Source organism: Cherax quadricarinatus, unplaced genomic scaffold (assembly GCF_038502225.1).
Source record: "Cherax quadricarinatus isolate ZL_2023a unplaced genomic scaffold, ASM3850222v1 Contig660, whole genome shotgun sequence".
Taxonomy (NCBI): domain Eukaryota; kingdom Metazoa; phylum Arthropoda; class Malacostraca; order Decapoda; family Parastacidae; genus Cherax; species Cherax quadricarinatus.
This window is the reverse complement of record NW_027195686.1, coordinates 72,484-90,295: the sequence shown is the minus strand read 5'-3', so window position 1 is coordinate 90,295 and position 17,812 is coordinate 72,484. Positions and strand designations below refer to the sequence as shown.

The following is a 17,812-nucleotide window of genomic DNA, read 5'->3' as shown; positions in this document are numbered from 1 at the left end:
CGTGGTGGCCTTGAGTGTTGATGGTGTATTGAGGTAGTGTTATGGTGGGTGCATGGCGGCCTTGAGTGTGGGTGGTGTATGGTAGTAGTGGTAGTATTATTGTAGGTGCATGGTGGCTTCGAGTGTGGGTGGTGTATGGTGGTAGTCTTATGGTAGACGTGTGGTGGTCTTGAGTATGGGTGGTGTATGGTGGCAGTGTTATTATATGTGCATGGTGACCTTAAGTGTTGGTGGGGTATGGTTGTAGTGTTATGGTAGATGCATGGTGGCCTTGAGCGTGATTGGTGTATTGTGGTAGTGTTATAGTAGGTGCATATTGCCCTTGAGTGTATGGTGGTGTTATGGTAGGCGAATGGTGGCCCTCAGTGTTCTCACTCCCAGGAAGTACTTCATACATACTGCCGCCAAATCATCAGCGTTATCACTCCCAGGATGTTCTTCATAAGTAATGTTGCAAGATTCTCAGTGTTCACTCACCCAGGATGTTCCTCACATATACTGTTGCAACTGACTCAGAGTTCTCAATCCCACGATGTTCTTCACACATACTGCTGCAATATCATAAGTGTTCTCACTCCCAGGACGTTCTTCACACTTGCTGGTGCAACCTCCTCAGTGTTCCCACTCCCAGGATGTTCTTGACACGTAATGCTGCAACATCATCACTGTTCTCAGACAAGAATGTTCTTCACATATACTGCTGCAACATCATCAGTGTTCTCATTGCTAGGATGTTCTCATATACTGCTGCAACATCGTCAGTGTTCTCACTCTCATGATGTTTCTCACACGTACTACTGCAACATCCTCAGTGTTCTCACTCCCAGGAGGTTCTTCACACATACTGCTGCAAGATCATCAATGTTCTCACCAATAGGAAATTCTTCATACATACTGCTGCAACATCATCATTGTTATCACACCAAGGATGTTCTTCAGAAACACTGCTGCAACATCCTGAGTGTTCCCTCTCCAAGGATTTTCCTCGCACATACTGCTGCACCATCCTCAGTGTTATCACTTCAGAATGTAATTCAAACATACTGCTGCAACATGCTCAGTGTTCTCACTCCCAGGTTGTTCTTCACACGCACTGAGCAACATCATCAGTGTTCTCACTCAATGAGTGTTTTTCTCACATACTGCTGCAACATCATCAGTGTTCTCACTACAAGGATGGACTTCACATATTTTTCTGCAACATCATCAGTGTTCAAAGACAAGGATGTTCTTCAAACATACTGCTGCAACATCATCAGTGTTCTCATTCCCAGGATGTTCTTCACACATACTGCTGCAACATCCTTAGTGTTCTGACTCACAGGATGTTCTTTGCATACACTGCTGCAACATCGTCAGTGTTCTCATTCCCAGGATGTTCTTCACACATACTGCGGCAACATTCTCAGTGTTCTCACTACCATGATGTTCTTCACACATACTGCTGCAACATCCTCAGTGTTCTCACTCTCACGAAGTTCTTCACATATACTGCTTGAATATGCAGAGTGTTCTCACTCGAGGGTTGCTCGTGACACCTACTGCTGCAACATCCTCTGTGTCCTCACTCCAAGGATTTTCTTTACACATACTGATGGAACATCCACAGTGTTCTCACTCCCAGGATGTTCTTCACACATTCTACTGCAACATCATGAGTGTTCTCAGTACAAAAATGTTCTTCACAGATACTGCTGTAACATCATCAGTGTTCTCAGTCAAGGATGTTTTCCATATATACTGCTGCAACATCATCAGTGTTATCTCTCCTAGGATGTTCTTCACTCATACTGGTGCAACATCCTCAGTGCTCTCACTCAAAGGATGTTCTTCACACACACTGCTGCAACATCATCAGTGTTCTCATTCCCAAGATGTTATTCACATATACTGCTGGAACATCATCAGTGTTCTCACTCCGAGGCTGCTCGTCCCACATACTGTTGCAACATCCTCAGTGTTCTCACTCCAAGGATGTTCTTCACACTTGCTGTTGGATCATCTGCAGTGTCCTTACTCCCAGGATGTTCTTCACTCGTACTGCTGCACCTCCTTTAGTGTTCTTACTCAAAGGATGTTCTTCGCATATACAGCTGCAAGTTCCTCAGGGTAATCACTCCAAGGACGTTCTTCACTCATACTGCTGCAACATCAATATTATTTTCATTCCCGGAATATTCTTCACACATGCTGCTGAAACATTCTCAGTGTTCTCACTCCGAGGATGCTCTTCACACATAAAGCTGCAACATCCTATGTGTTCTCACTCCCAAGCTAATGTTCATTCAAACTGCTGCAACATACTCAGTATTCTCACTCCCAGGTTGTTCTCTTCACGTACTGCTGCAACATCATCAGTGTTCTCATTCAATGAGTGTTTTTCTCACATACTGTTGCATCATACTCGATGTTCTCCCTACAAGTATATTCGTCAAACATCCTGCTGCAACATCATCAGTGTTCTCACTACAAGGATGGTCTTCACATATTCTACTGCAACATCATCAGTGTTCACAGACAATGATGTTCTTCACACGTACTTCTGCAAAATCATCAGTGTTCTTAATCCAAGGATGTTTTTCACACATTCTGCTGAAACATCATCAGTGTTCTCACTCCCAGGAGGTTCTTCACTCAAACTACTGCAACATCATCTGTGTTCTCTCTCCCAAGCTAATGTCCACACATACTGCTGCAACATCCTCAGTGTTCTCACTCCCAGGTTGTTCTTCACACGTACTGCTGCAACAACATCAGTGTTCTCACTACAAGGATGGTCGTCACACATTCTGCTGCAACATAATCAATGTTCACAGACAAGGATGTTCTTCAAACATACTGCTACCACATCATCACTGTTCTCACTCCCAGGATGTTCTTCACACATACTGCTGCAACATCCTCAGTGTTCTCACTCCCAGGATATTCTTCACATACACTGCTCCAACATCAGCAGTGTTCCCACTCCCAGGATGTTCTTCACACATTCTACTTGAGCATCCTCAGTGTTCTCTGTCCAAGGATGTTCTTCACACGTACTGCTGCAACATCCTCAGTGTTCTCACTACAAGGATTGTCTTCACACATTCTGCTGGAACATCCTCATTGTTCACACTCCAAGGATGTAGGTCACACATACTGCTGCAACATCCTCAGTGTTCTCACTCCCAGGAAGTTCTTACATACTGCCGCCAAATCATCAGCGTTATCACTCCCAGGATGTTCTTCGCAAATAATGCTGCAATATCATCAGTGTTCTCACTCCAAGGATGTTCTTCACACATACTGCTGCAATATCATCAGTGTTCTCACTCGGAAGATGTTCTTCACACGTAATTCTGCAATATCATCAATGTTCTCAGACAACATCACCAGTGTTCTCATTCAAAGGATGTTCTTCACACACACTGCTGCAACATCATCAGTGTTGTCTGATAAGGATGTTCTTCACACATACTGCTGCAATATCCTAAGTGTTCTCATTCAAAGAATGTTCTTCACATGTACTGCTGCAACATCGTCAGTGTTCTCACTCTCAGGATGTTTCTCACACATTCTGCCGCAACACCCTCAGTGTTCTCACTCGCAGGATGTTCTTCACACATACTGCTGCAACATCATCAGTGTTATCACACCAAAGATGTTCTTCAGAAACACTGCTGCAACATCCTCACTGCTCTCACTTCAGGATGTACTTCACACATAATGTTGCAACATGCTCAATGTTCTCACTGCCAAGATGTTCTTCACACATTCTGATTGAACATCCTCAGTGTTCTCAGTCCAAGGATGTTCTTCACACATGCTGCTGCAACATTCTCCGTGTTCTCACCCCGAGGATGTTCTTCACACTCACTGCTGCAACATCGTCAGTGTTCTCACTCCCAGAATGTTTTTCACAAATACTGCTGCAACATCCTCAGTGTTCTGACTCCCAGGATGTTCTTCACACATACTGCTGCAACATCGTCAGTGTTCTCACTCCCAGGATGTTTTTCACAAATTCTGCTGCAACATCCTAAGTGTTCTCACTCCCTGGCTATTCTTCACACGTACTGCTACAACATCATCAGTGTTCCCACTCCCATGATGCTCTTCACACATACTGGTGCAACATCATTAGTGTTCTAACTATCAAGATGTTATTCACATATACTGCTGGAACATGATCAGTGTTCTCACCCCGAGGCTGCTCGTCACACATTGTGCTGCAACATCCTCAGTGTTCTCACTCCAAGTGTGTTCTTCACACTTAATGCTGCAACATCACCAGTGTTCTCACTCCCAGGATGTTCTTCACATATACTGCTGCAACATTATCAGTGTTCTAAGACAAGGATGTTCTACACACATACTGCTGCAACATCTTCAGTGTTATCATTCCCAGGATATTTTTTACACATTCTGCTGTAACATCCTCAGTGTTCTCACTCCAAGGATGCAGTTCACATATACTGCTAAAACTTCCTCAGTGTTCTCACTCCAAGGATGTTCCTCGCATATACAGCTGCAACATCATCAGTGTTCTCACTCCCAGGATGTTCTTCACATATACTGCTGCAACATCATCAGTGTTCTCACTCCCAGTATGTTCTTCGCATATACTGCTGCAACATTCTCAGTGAAATTAAGACACACGTGAAACATCTGGGTATCTTTATTGTAAACGTTTTGTCATCCAGTGGCTTTATCAATACAAATTCCAGGACATAACTTGAAGACAGTAGAACTATGTACAGAAGATGAGGTAATCAGTCCCTCAACCTAGCAGTAGGTGCGAAAAGCACCGTAGTCGTGGAAATTCTGACGCAGGAGCAAGGCTCCTGACACATATATACTAACGTCAGGTGGAAATATGACGGGTAGCAGACGAGGGCATAGTCATTGGTAGGCGGGATTCCCCAGTGGAACTAGGTCCTACCCGAAGAGATGGGTTAGTTGTAGTAGTAGTCGTGACGGTTATGTACATGTCCTCAGAATCAAGATTCCATGATGTTGCAGTGTCTGACAAGTTGTACAAGAATGGTTTACAATGCCGACAAGATGAAATTAGGGCACATGTGCAAAATCTGGGTATCTTTATTGTAGACGTATCGCCATCCAGTGGCTTTATCAATACAAATTCCAGGATATAACTTGTAGACAGTAAAACTATCTACAGAAGAAGAGGTAATCAGTCCCACAACCTTGGAGTAGGTGCGAAGAGCACCGTAGACGTGGAGATTCTGAGTCTCCACGACATACTGCTGGAACATCCTCAGTGTTCTCACTACCAGGATGTTCATCACACGTACTGTTGCAACATCATCAGTGTTCTCTCAACCAGGATGTTTTTCACACATTTTGGCTGAACATCCTCAGTGTTCTCACTCCAAGGATGTTCTTCACACATACTGCTGCAACATCCTGTGTCTTCTAACCCCCCAGATGTTTTTCACTCATTCTGCAGCAGCAGCATCAGTGTTCTCACTCCCAGGATGCTCTTCACACATACTGCTACAACATCCTTAGTGTTCTAAATGCCGGGACGTTCTTCACACATACTCCTGCAACATCCTCAGTGTTCTCACTCCAAGGATGTTCTTCACACATTATGCTGCAATATCCTCAGTGTTCTCACTCCAAGGATGTTCTTCACACATGCTGCTGCAACATCCTCAGTGTTCTCACTCCCAGGATGTTTTTCACAAATTCTACTGCAACATCCTAAGTGTTCTCACTCCCTGGTTGTTCTTCACACATGCTGCTGTAACATCTTCAGTGTTCCCACTACAAGAATGTTCTTCATACATACTGCTGCAACATCATCAATTTTCTTAGACAAGGATATTGTTCATACTTACTGCTGCAACATCATCAGTGTTCTATCTCCAAGAATGTTTTTCACACATTCTGATGGATCATCCTTGGTGTTCTCACTCCAAGAATGTTCTAAAATATACTGCTGCAACATCATTAGTGTTCTCACTCCCATGATGTTCTTCACAAATACTGGTGCAACATCATTAGTGTTCTCACTTCCAAGATGTTATTCACAAATACTGCTGGAACATGATCAGAGCTCTCACACCGAGGCTGCTCGTCACACATACTGCTGCAACATCCTCAGTGTTCTCACTCCCAGGATGTTTTTCACATATACTGCTGGATCATCATCAGTGTTCTCAGACAAGGATTTTCTTCACACTTACTGCTGCAACATCCTCAGTGTTCTCGCTCCCAAGATGTTCATCGCACGTACTGCTGCAACATCATCAGTTTTCTCAATCCCAGGATGTTCTTCACCGTTACTGCTGCAACATCCTCAGTGTTCTCGCTCCCAGGATGTTCATCGCACGTACTGCTGCAATATCCTCAGTGTTCTCACTCCCAGGTTGATCTTCACACATACTGCTGCAGTATCCTAAGTGTTCTCACTCCCAGGATGTTCTTCACACATACTGCTGCAATATCCTCAGTGTTCTCACTCCCAGGATGTTTTTTACACATACTGCTGCAATATCCTCAGTGTTCTCACTCCAAGGATGTTCTTCACACACACTGCAGCAACATCCTCAGTGTTCTCACTCCCAGGATGTTTTTCGCAAATTCTGCTGTAACATCCTAAGTGTTCTCACTCCCTGGCTGTTCTTCACATGTACTGCTGCAACATCATCAGTGTTCCCACTACAAGAATGTTCTTCACACATACTGCTGCAGCATCATCAATTTTCTCAGTCACGGATAATCTTCACACAAATTGCTGCAACATCTTCAGTGTTCTGTCTCCCAGAATGTTTTTCACACATTCTGATGGACCATCCTCGGTGTTCTCACCCCAAGAATGTTCCAAAATATACTGCTGCAACATCATCAGTGTTCTCACACCCATGATGTTCTTCACACATACTGGTGCAACATTATTAGTGTTCTCACTCCCAAGATGTTTTTCACATATTCTGCTGGAACATGATCAGTGTTCTCACCTCGAGGCTGCTTGTCCCACATACTGCTGCAACATCCTCAGTGTTCACACTAAAAGTATGTTCTTCACACATGATACTGCAACATCACCAGTGTTCTCACTCAGAGGATGTTCTTCACACATACTGCTGAAACATCCTCAGTGCTCTCACTACAAGGATGGTCTTCACACATTCTGCTGCAACATCATCAGTGTTATCATTCCCAGGATATTTTTTACACATTCTGCTGCAACATCCTCAGTGTTCTCACTCCCAGGATGTTCTACACACATACTTCTGTAACATTTTCAGTGTTCTCACTCCCAGGATATTTCTCACACATACTGCTGCAACATCCTCTGTCATCTCAATCCCAGGATATTCTTCACACATACTGCTGGAACATACTGAGAGTTCTCACTTCAGGGATGTTCTTGACACATACTGCTGCAATATCATCAGTGTTCTCACTCCCAGGATGTTCTTCACACATACTTCTGCAACATCATCAGCGTTGTCACTCAGAGGATGTTATTCACTCATACTGATGCAACATAATCAGTGTTGTCACTCCTAGGATCTTTTTCACACATTCTGATTTAACATCCTCAATGTTCTCACTCCAACTATGTTCTTCACACATAGTTCTGCAATATCCACTGTGTTCTCACTCCCAGTATGTTCTTCACATATACTGCTGCAACATTCTCAGTGAAATTAAGACACATGTGCAACATCTGAGAATCTTTATTGTAAACGTTTCGTCTTCCAGTGGCTTTGTCAATACAAATTCTAGGACATAACTTGAAGACAGTAGAACTATGTACAGAAGATAAGGTAATCAGTGCCTCATCCTTGGAGTAGGTGCGAAAAGCACCGTAGTCGAGGAAATTCTGACGCAGAAGCAAGGAGCCTGACTCATATGTATTAACGTCAGGTGGAAATGGGACGGGTAGCAGACGAGGGTATAGTCACTGGTAGGCGGGATTCCCCAGTGGAACTAGGTCCTACCCAAAGAGATGGGTTAGTTGTAGTAGTAGTCGTGAAGGTTATGTACATGTCCTCAGAATCAAGATTCCATGATGTTGCAGTGTCTGACAAGTTGTACAAGAATGGTATACAATGCCGAAAAAACGAAATTAGATCACATGTGCAAAATCTGGGTATCTTTATTGTAGACGCATCGCCATCCAGTGGCTTTATCAATACAAATTCCAGGATATAACTTGAAGACAGTAGAACTATCTACAGTAGATGAGGTAATCAGTCCCACAACCTTGGAGTAGGTGCGAAGAGCACCGTAGTCGTGGAGATTCTGGATCTCCACGACATACTGCTGGAACATCCTCAGTGTTCTCTCTACCAGGATGTTCATCACACGTACTGCTGCAACATCATCATGTCCTTCACACGTACTGCTGCAACATCCTCAGTGTCCTCACTCCCAGGATGTCCTTCACACATACTGCTGCAACATCCTCAGTGTCCTCACTCCCAGGATGTCCTTCACACATGCTGCTGCAGCATCCTCAGTGTCCTCACTCCCAGGATGTCCTTCACACATACTGCTGCAGCATCCTCAGTGTCCTCACTCCCAGGATGTCCTTCACACACATACTGCTGCAGCATCCTCAGTGTCCTCACTCCCAGGATGTCCTTCACACATACTGCTGCAACATCCTCAGTGTCCTCACTCCCAGGATGTCCTTCACACATGCTGCTGCAACATCCTCAGTGTCCTCACTCCCAGGATGTCCTTCACACATACTGCTGCAGCATCCTCAGTGTCCTCACTCCCAGGATGTCCTTCACACATACTGCTGCAACATCCTCAGTGTCCTCACTCCCAGGATGTCCTTCACACATACTGCTGCAACATCCTCAGTGTCCTCACTCCCAGGATGTCCTTCACACATGCTGCTGCAGCATCCTCAGTGTCCTCACTCCCAGGATGTCCTTCACACATACTGCTGCAACATCCTCAGTGTCCTCACTCCCAGGATGTCCTTCACACATCCTCAGCTGCTGCAACATCCTCAGTGTCCTCACTCCCAGGATGTCCTTCACACATACTGCTGCAACATCCTCAGTGTCCTCACTCCCAGGATGTCCTTCACACATACTGCTGCAACATCCTCAGTGTCCTCACTCCCAGGATGTCCTTCACACATACTGCTGCAGCATCCTCAGTGTCCTCACTCCCAGGATGTCCTTCACACATACTGCTGCAGCATCCTCAGTGTCCTCACTCCCAGGATGTCCTTCACACATACTGCTGCAGCATCCTCAGTGTCCTCACTCCCAGGATGTCCTTCACACATACTGCTGCAACATCCTCAGTGTCCTCACTCCCAGGATGTCCTTCACACATACTGCTGCAGCATCCTCAGTGTCCTCACTCCCAGGATGTCCTTCACACATACTGCTGCAGCATCCTCAGTGTCCTCACTCCCAGGATGTCCTTCACACATGCTGCTGCAGCATCCTCAGTGTCCTCACTCCCAGGATGTCCTTCACACATACTGCTGCAGCATCCTCAGTGTCCTCACTCCCAGGATGTCCTTCACACATACTGCTGCAGCATCCTCAGTGTCCTCACTCCCAGGATGTCCTTCACACATACTGCTGCAGCATCCTCAGTGTCCTCACTCCCAGGATGTCCTTCACACATGCTGCTGCAACATCCTCAGTGTCCTCACTACCAGGATGTCCTTCACACATGCTGCTGCAACATCCTCAGTGTCCTCACTCCCAGGATGTCCTTCACACACATACTGCTGCAACATCCTCAGTGTCCTCACTCCCAGGATGTCCTTCACACATGCTGCTGCAACATCCTCAGTGTCCTCACTCCCAGGATGTCCTTCACACATCTGCTGGATGTCACACATGCAACATCCTCAGTGTCCTCACTCCCAGGATGTCCTTCACACATGCTGCTGCAACATCCTCAGTGTCCTCACTCCCAGGATGTCCTTCACACATGCTGCATCCTGCAGCACTCCCAGGATGTCCTTCACACATACTGCTGCAGCATCCTCAGTGTCCTCACTCCCAGGATGTCCTTCACACATGCTGCAGCATCCTCAGTGTCCTCACTCCCAGGATGTCCTTCACACACTGCTGCTGCACATCCTCAGTGTCCTCACTCCCAGGATGTCCCACACACATGCTGCTGCAACATCCTCAGTGTCCTCACTCCCAGGATGTCCTTCACACATACTGCTGCAGCATCCTCAGTGTCCTCACTGCTGCAACATCCTCAGTGTCCTCACTCCCAGGATGTCCCACACACATGCTGCTGCAACATCCTCAGTGTCCTCACTCCCAGGATGTCCTTCACACATGCTGCTGCAACATCCTCAGTGTCCTCACTCCCAGGATGTCCTTCACACATGCTGCTGCAACATCCTCAGTGTCCTCACTCCCAGGATGTCCCACACACATGCTGCTGCAACATCCTCAGTGTCCTCACTCCCAGGATGTCCTTCACACATGCTGCTGCAACATCCTCAGTGTCCTCACTCCCAGGATGTCCTTCACACATGCTGCTGCTGCACTCCCAGGATGTCATCCTCAGTGTCCTCACTCCCAGGATGTCCTTCACACATGCTGCTGCACTCCCAGGATGTCATCCTCAGTGTCCTCACTCCCAGGATGTCCTTCACACGTACTGCAGCAGCATCCTCAGTGTCCTCACTCCCAGGATGTCCTTCACACATCTGCTGCAGTCAGTGTCCTCACTCCCAGGATGTCCTTCACACATGCTGCTGCAACATCCTCAGTGTCCTCACTCCCAGGATGTCCTTCACACATGCTGCAGCATCCTCAGTGTCCTCACTCCCAGGATGTCCTTCACACAACCTGCAGTCCTCAGTGTCCTCACTCCCAGGATGTCCTTCACACTCCCAGGATGTCCTTCACTGCTGCAACATCCTCAGTGTCCTCACTCCCAGGATGTCCTTCACACATACTGCTGCAACATCCTCAGTGTCCTCACTCCCAGGATGTCCTTCACACATGTGTCCTCACTGCAACATCCTCAGTGTCCTCACTCCCAGGATGTCCTTCACACATGCTGCTGCAACATCCTCAGTGTCCTCACTCCCAGGATGTCCTTCACACATGCTGCTGCAACATCCTCAGTGTCCTCACTCCCAGGATGTCCTTCACACATGCTGCTGCAACATCCTCAGTGTCCTCACTCCCAGGATGTCCTTCACACATGCTGCTGCAACATCCTCAGTGTCCTCACTCCCAGGATGTCCTTCACACATGCTGCTGCAACATCCTCAGTGTCCTCACTCCCAGGATGTCCTTCACACATGCTGCTGCAACATCCTCAGTGTCCTCACTCCCAGGATGTCCTTCACACATGCTGCTGCAACATCCTCAGTGTCCTCACTCCCAGGATGTCCTTCACACATGCTGCTGCAACATCCTCAGTGTCCTCACTCCCAGGATGTCCTTCAGACATGGTGCTGCAGTGTCATCCTCAGTGTCCTCACTCCCAGGATGTCCTTCACACATGCTGCTGCAACATCCTCAGTGTCCTCACTCCCAGGATGTCCTTCACACATGCTGCTGCAACATCCTCAGTGTCCTCACTCCCAGGATGTCCTTCACACATGCTGCTGCAACATCCTCAGTGTCCTCACTCCCAGGATGTCCTTCACACATGCTGCTGCAACATCCTCAGTGTCCTCACTCCCAGGATGTCCTTCACACATGCTGCTGCAACATCCTCAGTGTCCTCACTCCCAGGATGTCCATCACACATGCTGCTGCAACAAACTCAGTGTCCTCACTCCCAGGATGTCCTTCACACATCTGCAACATCCTCAGTGTCCTCACTCCCAGGATGTCCTTCACACATGCTGCTGCAACATCCTCAGTGTCCTCACTCCCAGGATGTCCTTCACACATGCTGCTGCAACATCCTCAGTGTCCTCACTCCCAGGATGTCCTTCACACATGCTGCTGCAACATCCTCAGTGTCCTCACTCCCAGGATGTCCTTCACACATGCTGCTGCAACATCCTCAGTGTCCTCACTCCCAGGATGTCCTTCACACATGCTGCTGCAACATCCTCAGTGTCCTCACTCCCAGGATGTCCTTCACACATGCTGCTGCAACATCCTCAGTGTCCTCACTCCCAGGATGTCCTTCACACATACTGCTGCAACATCCTCAGTGTCCTCACTCACAGGATGCCCTTCACACATGCTGCTGCAACATCCTCAGTGTCCTCACTCCCAGGATGTCCTTCACACATGCTGCTGCAACATCCTCAGTGTCCTCACTCCCAGGATGTCCTTCACACATGCTGCTGCAACATCCTCAGTGTCCTCACTCCCAGGATGTCCTTCACACATGCTGCTGCAACATCCTCAGTGTCCTCACTCCCAGGATGTCCTTCACACATGCTGCTGCAACATCCTCAGTGTCCTCACTCCCAGGATGTCCTTCACACATGCTGCTGCAACATCCTCAGTGTCCTCACTCCCAGGATGTCCTTCACACATGCTGCTGCAACATCCTCAGTGTCCTCACTCCCAGGATGTCCTTCACACATGCTGCTGCAACATCCTCAGTGTCCTCACTCCCAGGATGTCCTTCACACATGCTGCTGCAACATCCTCAGTGTCCTCACTCCCAGGATGTCCTTCACACATGCTGCTGCAACATCCTCAGTGTCCTCACTCCCAGGATGTCCTTCACACATGCTGCTGCAACATCCTCAGTGTCCTCACTCCCAGGATGTCCTTCACACATGCTGCTGCAACATCCTCAGTGTCCTCACTCCCAGGATGTCCTTCACACATGCTGCTGCAACATCCTCAGTGTCCTCACTCCCAGGATGTCCTTCACACATGCTGTTGCAACATCCTCAGTGTCCTCACTCCCAGGATGTCCTTCACACATACTGCTTGCAATATCCTCAGTGTCCTCACTCCCAGGATGTCCTTCACACACACATGCTGCTACTGTTACAACATCCTCAGTGTCCTCACTCCCAGGATGTCCTTCACACATACTACTGCAACATCCTCAGTGTCCTCACTCCCAGGATGTCCTTCACACAAGCTACATCCTCAGTGTCCTCACTCCCAGGATGTCCTTCACACAAGCTACTGCAACATCCTCAGTGTCCTCACTCCCAGGATGTCCTTCACACAAGCTACTGCAACATCCTCAGTGTCCTCACTCCCAGGATGTCCTTCACACATGCTACTGCAACATCCTCAGTGTCCTCACTCCCAGGATGTCCTTCACACATAGCTGCTGCAACATCCTCAGTGTCCTCACTCCCAGGATGTCCTTCACACATGCTGCTGCAACATCCTCAGTGTCCTCACTCCCAGGATGTCCTTCACACATGCTGCTGCAACATCCTCAGTGTCCTCACTCCCAGGATGTCCTTCACACATGCTGCTGCAACATCCTCAGTGTCCTCACTCCCAGGATGTCCTTCACACATGCTACTGCAACATCCTCAGTGTCCTCACTCCCAGGATGTCCTTCACACATGCTGCTGCAACATCCTCAGTGTCCTCACTCCCAGGATGTCCTTCACACATGCTACTGCAACATCCTCAGTGTCCTCACTCCCAGGATGTCCTTCACACATGCTGCTGCAACATCCTCAGTGTCCTCACTCCCAGGATGTCCTTCACACAAGCTGCTGCAGCATCCTCAGTGTCCTCACTCCCATGATGTCCTTCACACATGCTGCTGCAACATCCTCAGTGTCCTCACTCCCAGGATGTCCTTCACACATGCTGCTGCAACATCCTCAGTGTCCTCACTCCCAGGATGTCCTTCACACACGCTGCTGCAGCATCCTCAGTGTCCTCACTCCCAGGATGTCCTTCACACATGCTGCTGCAACATCCTCAGTGTCCTCACTCCCAGGATGTCCTTCACACATGCTGCTGCAACATCCTCAGTGTCCTCACTCCCAGGATGTCCTTCACACATGCTGCTGCAACATCCTCAGTGTCCTCACTCCCAGGATGTCCTTCACACATGCTGCTGCAACATCCTCAGTGTCCTCACTCCCAGGATGTCCTTCACACATGCTGCTGCAACATCCTCAGTGTCCTCACTCCCAGGATGTCCTTCACACAAGCTACTGCAACAACCTCAGTGTCCTCACTCCCAGGATGTCCTTCACACAAGCTACTGCAACATCCTCAGTGTCCTCACTCCCAGGATGTTCTTCACACATGCTGCTGCAACATCCTCAGTGTCCTCACTCCCAGGATGTCCTTCACACATGGTGCTGCAACATCCTCAGTGTCCTCACTCCCAGGATGTCCTTCACACATGCTACTGCAACATCCTCAGTGTCCTCACTCCCAGGATGTCCTTCACACATGGTGCTGCAACATCCTCAGTGTCCTCACTCCCAGGATGTCCTTCACACATGCTACTGCAACATCCTCAGTGTCCTCACTCCCAGGATGTCCTTCACACATGCTGCTGCAACATCCTCAGTGTCCTCACTCCCAGGATGTCCTTCACACATGCTACTGCAACATCCTCAGTGTCCTCACTCCCAGGATGTCCTTCACACATGCTGCTGCAACATCCTCAGTGTCCTCACTCACAGGATGTCCTTCACACATACTGCTGCAACATCCTCAGTGTCCTCACTCCCAGGATGTCCTTCACACAAGCTACTGCTGCAACATCCTCAGTGTCCTCACTCCCAGGATGTCCTTCACACATGCTGCTGCAACATCCTCAGTGTCCTCACTCCCAGGATGTCCTTCACACAAGCTGCTGCAACATCCTCAGTGTCCTCACTCCCAGGATGTCCTTCACACATGCTGCTGCAACATCCTCAGTGTCCTCACTCCCGAGGATGTCCTTCACACATGCTGCTGCAACATCCTCAGTGTTCTCACTCCCAGGATGTTCTTCACACATGCTGCTGCAACATCCTCAGTGTCTCACTCCCAGGATGTCCTTCACACATGCTGCTGCAACATCCTCAGTGTCCTCACTCCCAGGATGTTCTTCACACATGCTGCTGCAACATCCTCAGTGTTCTCACTCCCAGGATGTTTCACACATGCTGCTGCAACATCATCAGTGCTCTCACTCCCAGGATGTTCTTCACACATACTGCTGCAACATCCTCTGTTACAAGTGTAATAATGACTGTATTGGCCATTTTATTTACTTTATTTGGTTTAAAATCTTTCTGGTCATTAAAGTAACATTTCACCCGTTTTTATGTCAAGAACATTTACACTAATTTAGTTAGAGAATAGATAAGGCTTGGAGAGACACACAACTGTCTCTGTATATATACTCTGTATGTACTAGGGCACAAGTCAATATTATTCAATCAGAGATACATTAGTTTTTGTATAATCAAAAAATGTCATGTATATCCTAATGTATATATCTTAAATCATTGTATTTTTTTTGTTTTATGGAAGAATATTTAATTTGACTTCGTGTGTGTACAGCCTCCGTGCACGAGACTGCTGGGACCTTCAACATAAAGGTGTGACTGAGAGTGGCGTCTACCAAGTGTTCCCTCAGTGGTAAGCTGTTTACTGAACCTCAGTTAATATTATTGCAGTTAATCTACTAACAATGATGTGTATAATTCTGTCAGTTGTTGAACTCAGCCAACCTGTATCTTTCTCGTATTTAAAAGACATAAAAGCACAAATCACTACTTCGTGTCTTCATATGTAAAATATATGTTAATTAATAATACAAAACACTTAAGAAACAACTTTTATTAGGTAAGAAGCAATAACTCTTATGTGGAACTGGATACAAAGCAATTTCAGATCTTTTCAAAGCACGGAATTAGCAAGTAAATAATGAAGGAGAATTTCAGACAGGCAACCTGAGCCAGGAAACTGTAACAAAGTAAATGTTGGGAAAGCTCAATAATCATTGGCTACATTACTGTAATTTCTTAAAAATAACATTTCATTTTCTTAATATTTAACAAATTTCTTTTCAGCATTTATTCTTGTTTACAATGCAGTTCTGCGCTTCCTTCTTCTCTTAGGACAAGTGACGTATCTGAGCTGGAATATATACAAAGATCTGCATTAAATCACAATATTCTAACACTATTGTAGTTACTCACTTGTTGTACAACTTAAGAAAATATCTCACTGGTTTTTCTTGTGTGGTATGTGAGCCTAAAAATTTTAAAGCAAAATTTACAAATAGATTTTCCTCTCTGGTGATAAATTGTGAATAAATTGTTTGATGAAATTAAGGTAGAAAACAGTGTAAAATAGAGACCAGCAGGTGGAGACCTCACGGTCCTTATAGAGGTATTCTAGTAACTAGGACCAGCTATAGTCTAGTTACTGTACCTCTTATTCTATGTTGATAACTGGTACAGACTTCAAGGTTTGCTTCTGGTATCAACTGACTCCGATAATTTTATCAACTGGAAACAGTGTGTGAAATTATTTCATAATTTATTTATGAACGTTCATAATATTTATGAACGTTCATAATATTTATGAACGTTCATAATATTTATGAACGTTCATAATATTTATGAACGTTCATAATATTTATAAACGTTCATAATATTTATGAACGTTCATAATATTTATGAACATTCATAATATTTATGAACGTTCATAATATTTATGAACGTTCATAATATTTATGAACGTTCATAATATTTATGAACGTTCATAATATTTATGAACGTTCATAATATTTATGAACATTCATAATATTTATGAACGTTCATAATATTTATGAACGTTCATAATATTTATGAACGTTCATAATATTTATAAACGTTCATAATATTTATGAACGTTCATAATATTTATGAACGTTCATAATATTTATGAACGTTCATAATATTTATGAACGTTCATAATATTTATGAACGTTCATAATATTTATGAACGTTCATAATATTTATGAACGTTCATAATATTTATGAACGTTCATAATATTTATGAACGTTCATAATATTTATAAACGTTCATAATATTTATGAACGTTCATAATATTCAATGAGAAAGATGGAAGAAGATTTATATTTCTACTGCAAGAAAACCAATATTATTAATACCTTTCATCTCTAGCTTCGTTCTTTGTTATTTTATAAGTCAAAATTAAAGAGTAAATTTAAGGTGCTGTCTGAAAAGAATTAAATAGTGACAGTAATATTACTGATGTTGTGTACACCAGATTTTTAGCTCTGATAAGTGTTTCTTTGTTATTTGTCAGGTAAACATAATTCAGTATATTTAAAAGTCTTGTTTATACTCTAAAGATTTTATCTTTCTTGTCTGCTCCAACTTAGCTTGTTTCTCAAACTTTTAAGCTTTGAACTGAGACATTAAACTTTTATAGTGAACACAAAGTTCACGCTGCTAGTGGATGGCATACCAGGAGTATTCCTGGAGAGGGTTTCGGGGGTCAACGCTCCCGCGACCCGGTCTGTGACCAGGCCTCATGGTAGATCATAGTCTGATCAACCAGGCTGTTATGCAACCATACGTACGAACCACAGCCCCGCTGGTCAGGTACCGACTTGAGGTGCTTGTCTAGTGCCTGCTTGAAGACAGCCAGGGGTCTATTGGTAATCCCCCTTATGTATGCTGGGAGGCAGTTGAACAGTCTTGGGTCCCTGACACTTATTGCGTTGTCTCTTATCGTTCTAGCGACTCCCCTGCTTTCCATTGGGGGGATGTTGCATCGTCTGCCGAGTCTTTTGCTCTCATAGGCAGTGATTTGTTGTGTGCAAGTTTGGTACTAATTCCTCTAGGCTTTTCGAAATGTATATAATCATTCAACTCCCGCCTGCGTTCCAGGGAATACAGTTTTAGGAACCTCAAGCGCTCCCAGTAAT

General features: G+C 45.8%; 1 protein-coding gene across 1 annotated transcript in view; it reads left to right on the top strand.

Annotated features, from left to right (window-relative positions):
• The window catches only part of LOC128701024 (angiopoietin-4-like), a gene marked incomplete at its 3' end in the record, with an annotated part of 51,422 nt that overhangs the window by 6,522 nt on the left and 27,088 nt on the right, over positions 1-17,812 (top strand). The window contains exon 2 of the mRNA XM_070080598.1: positions 15,429-15,506. Coding sequence (XP_069936699.1) covers positions 15,429-15,506 — 78 coding nt within the window. The remainder of the gene's footprint in view (positions 1-15,428; positions 15,507-17,812) is intronic.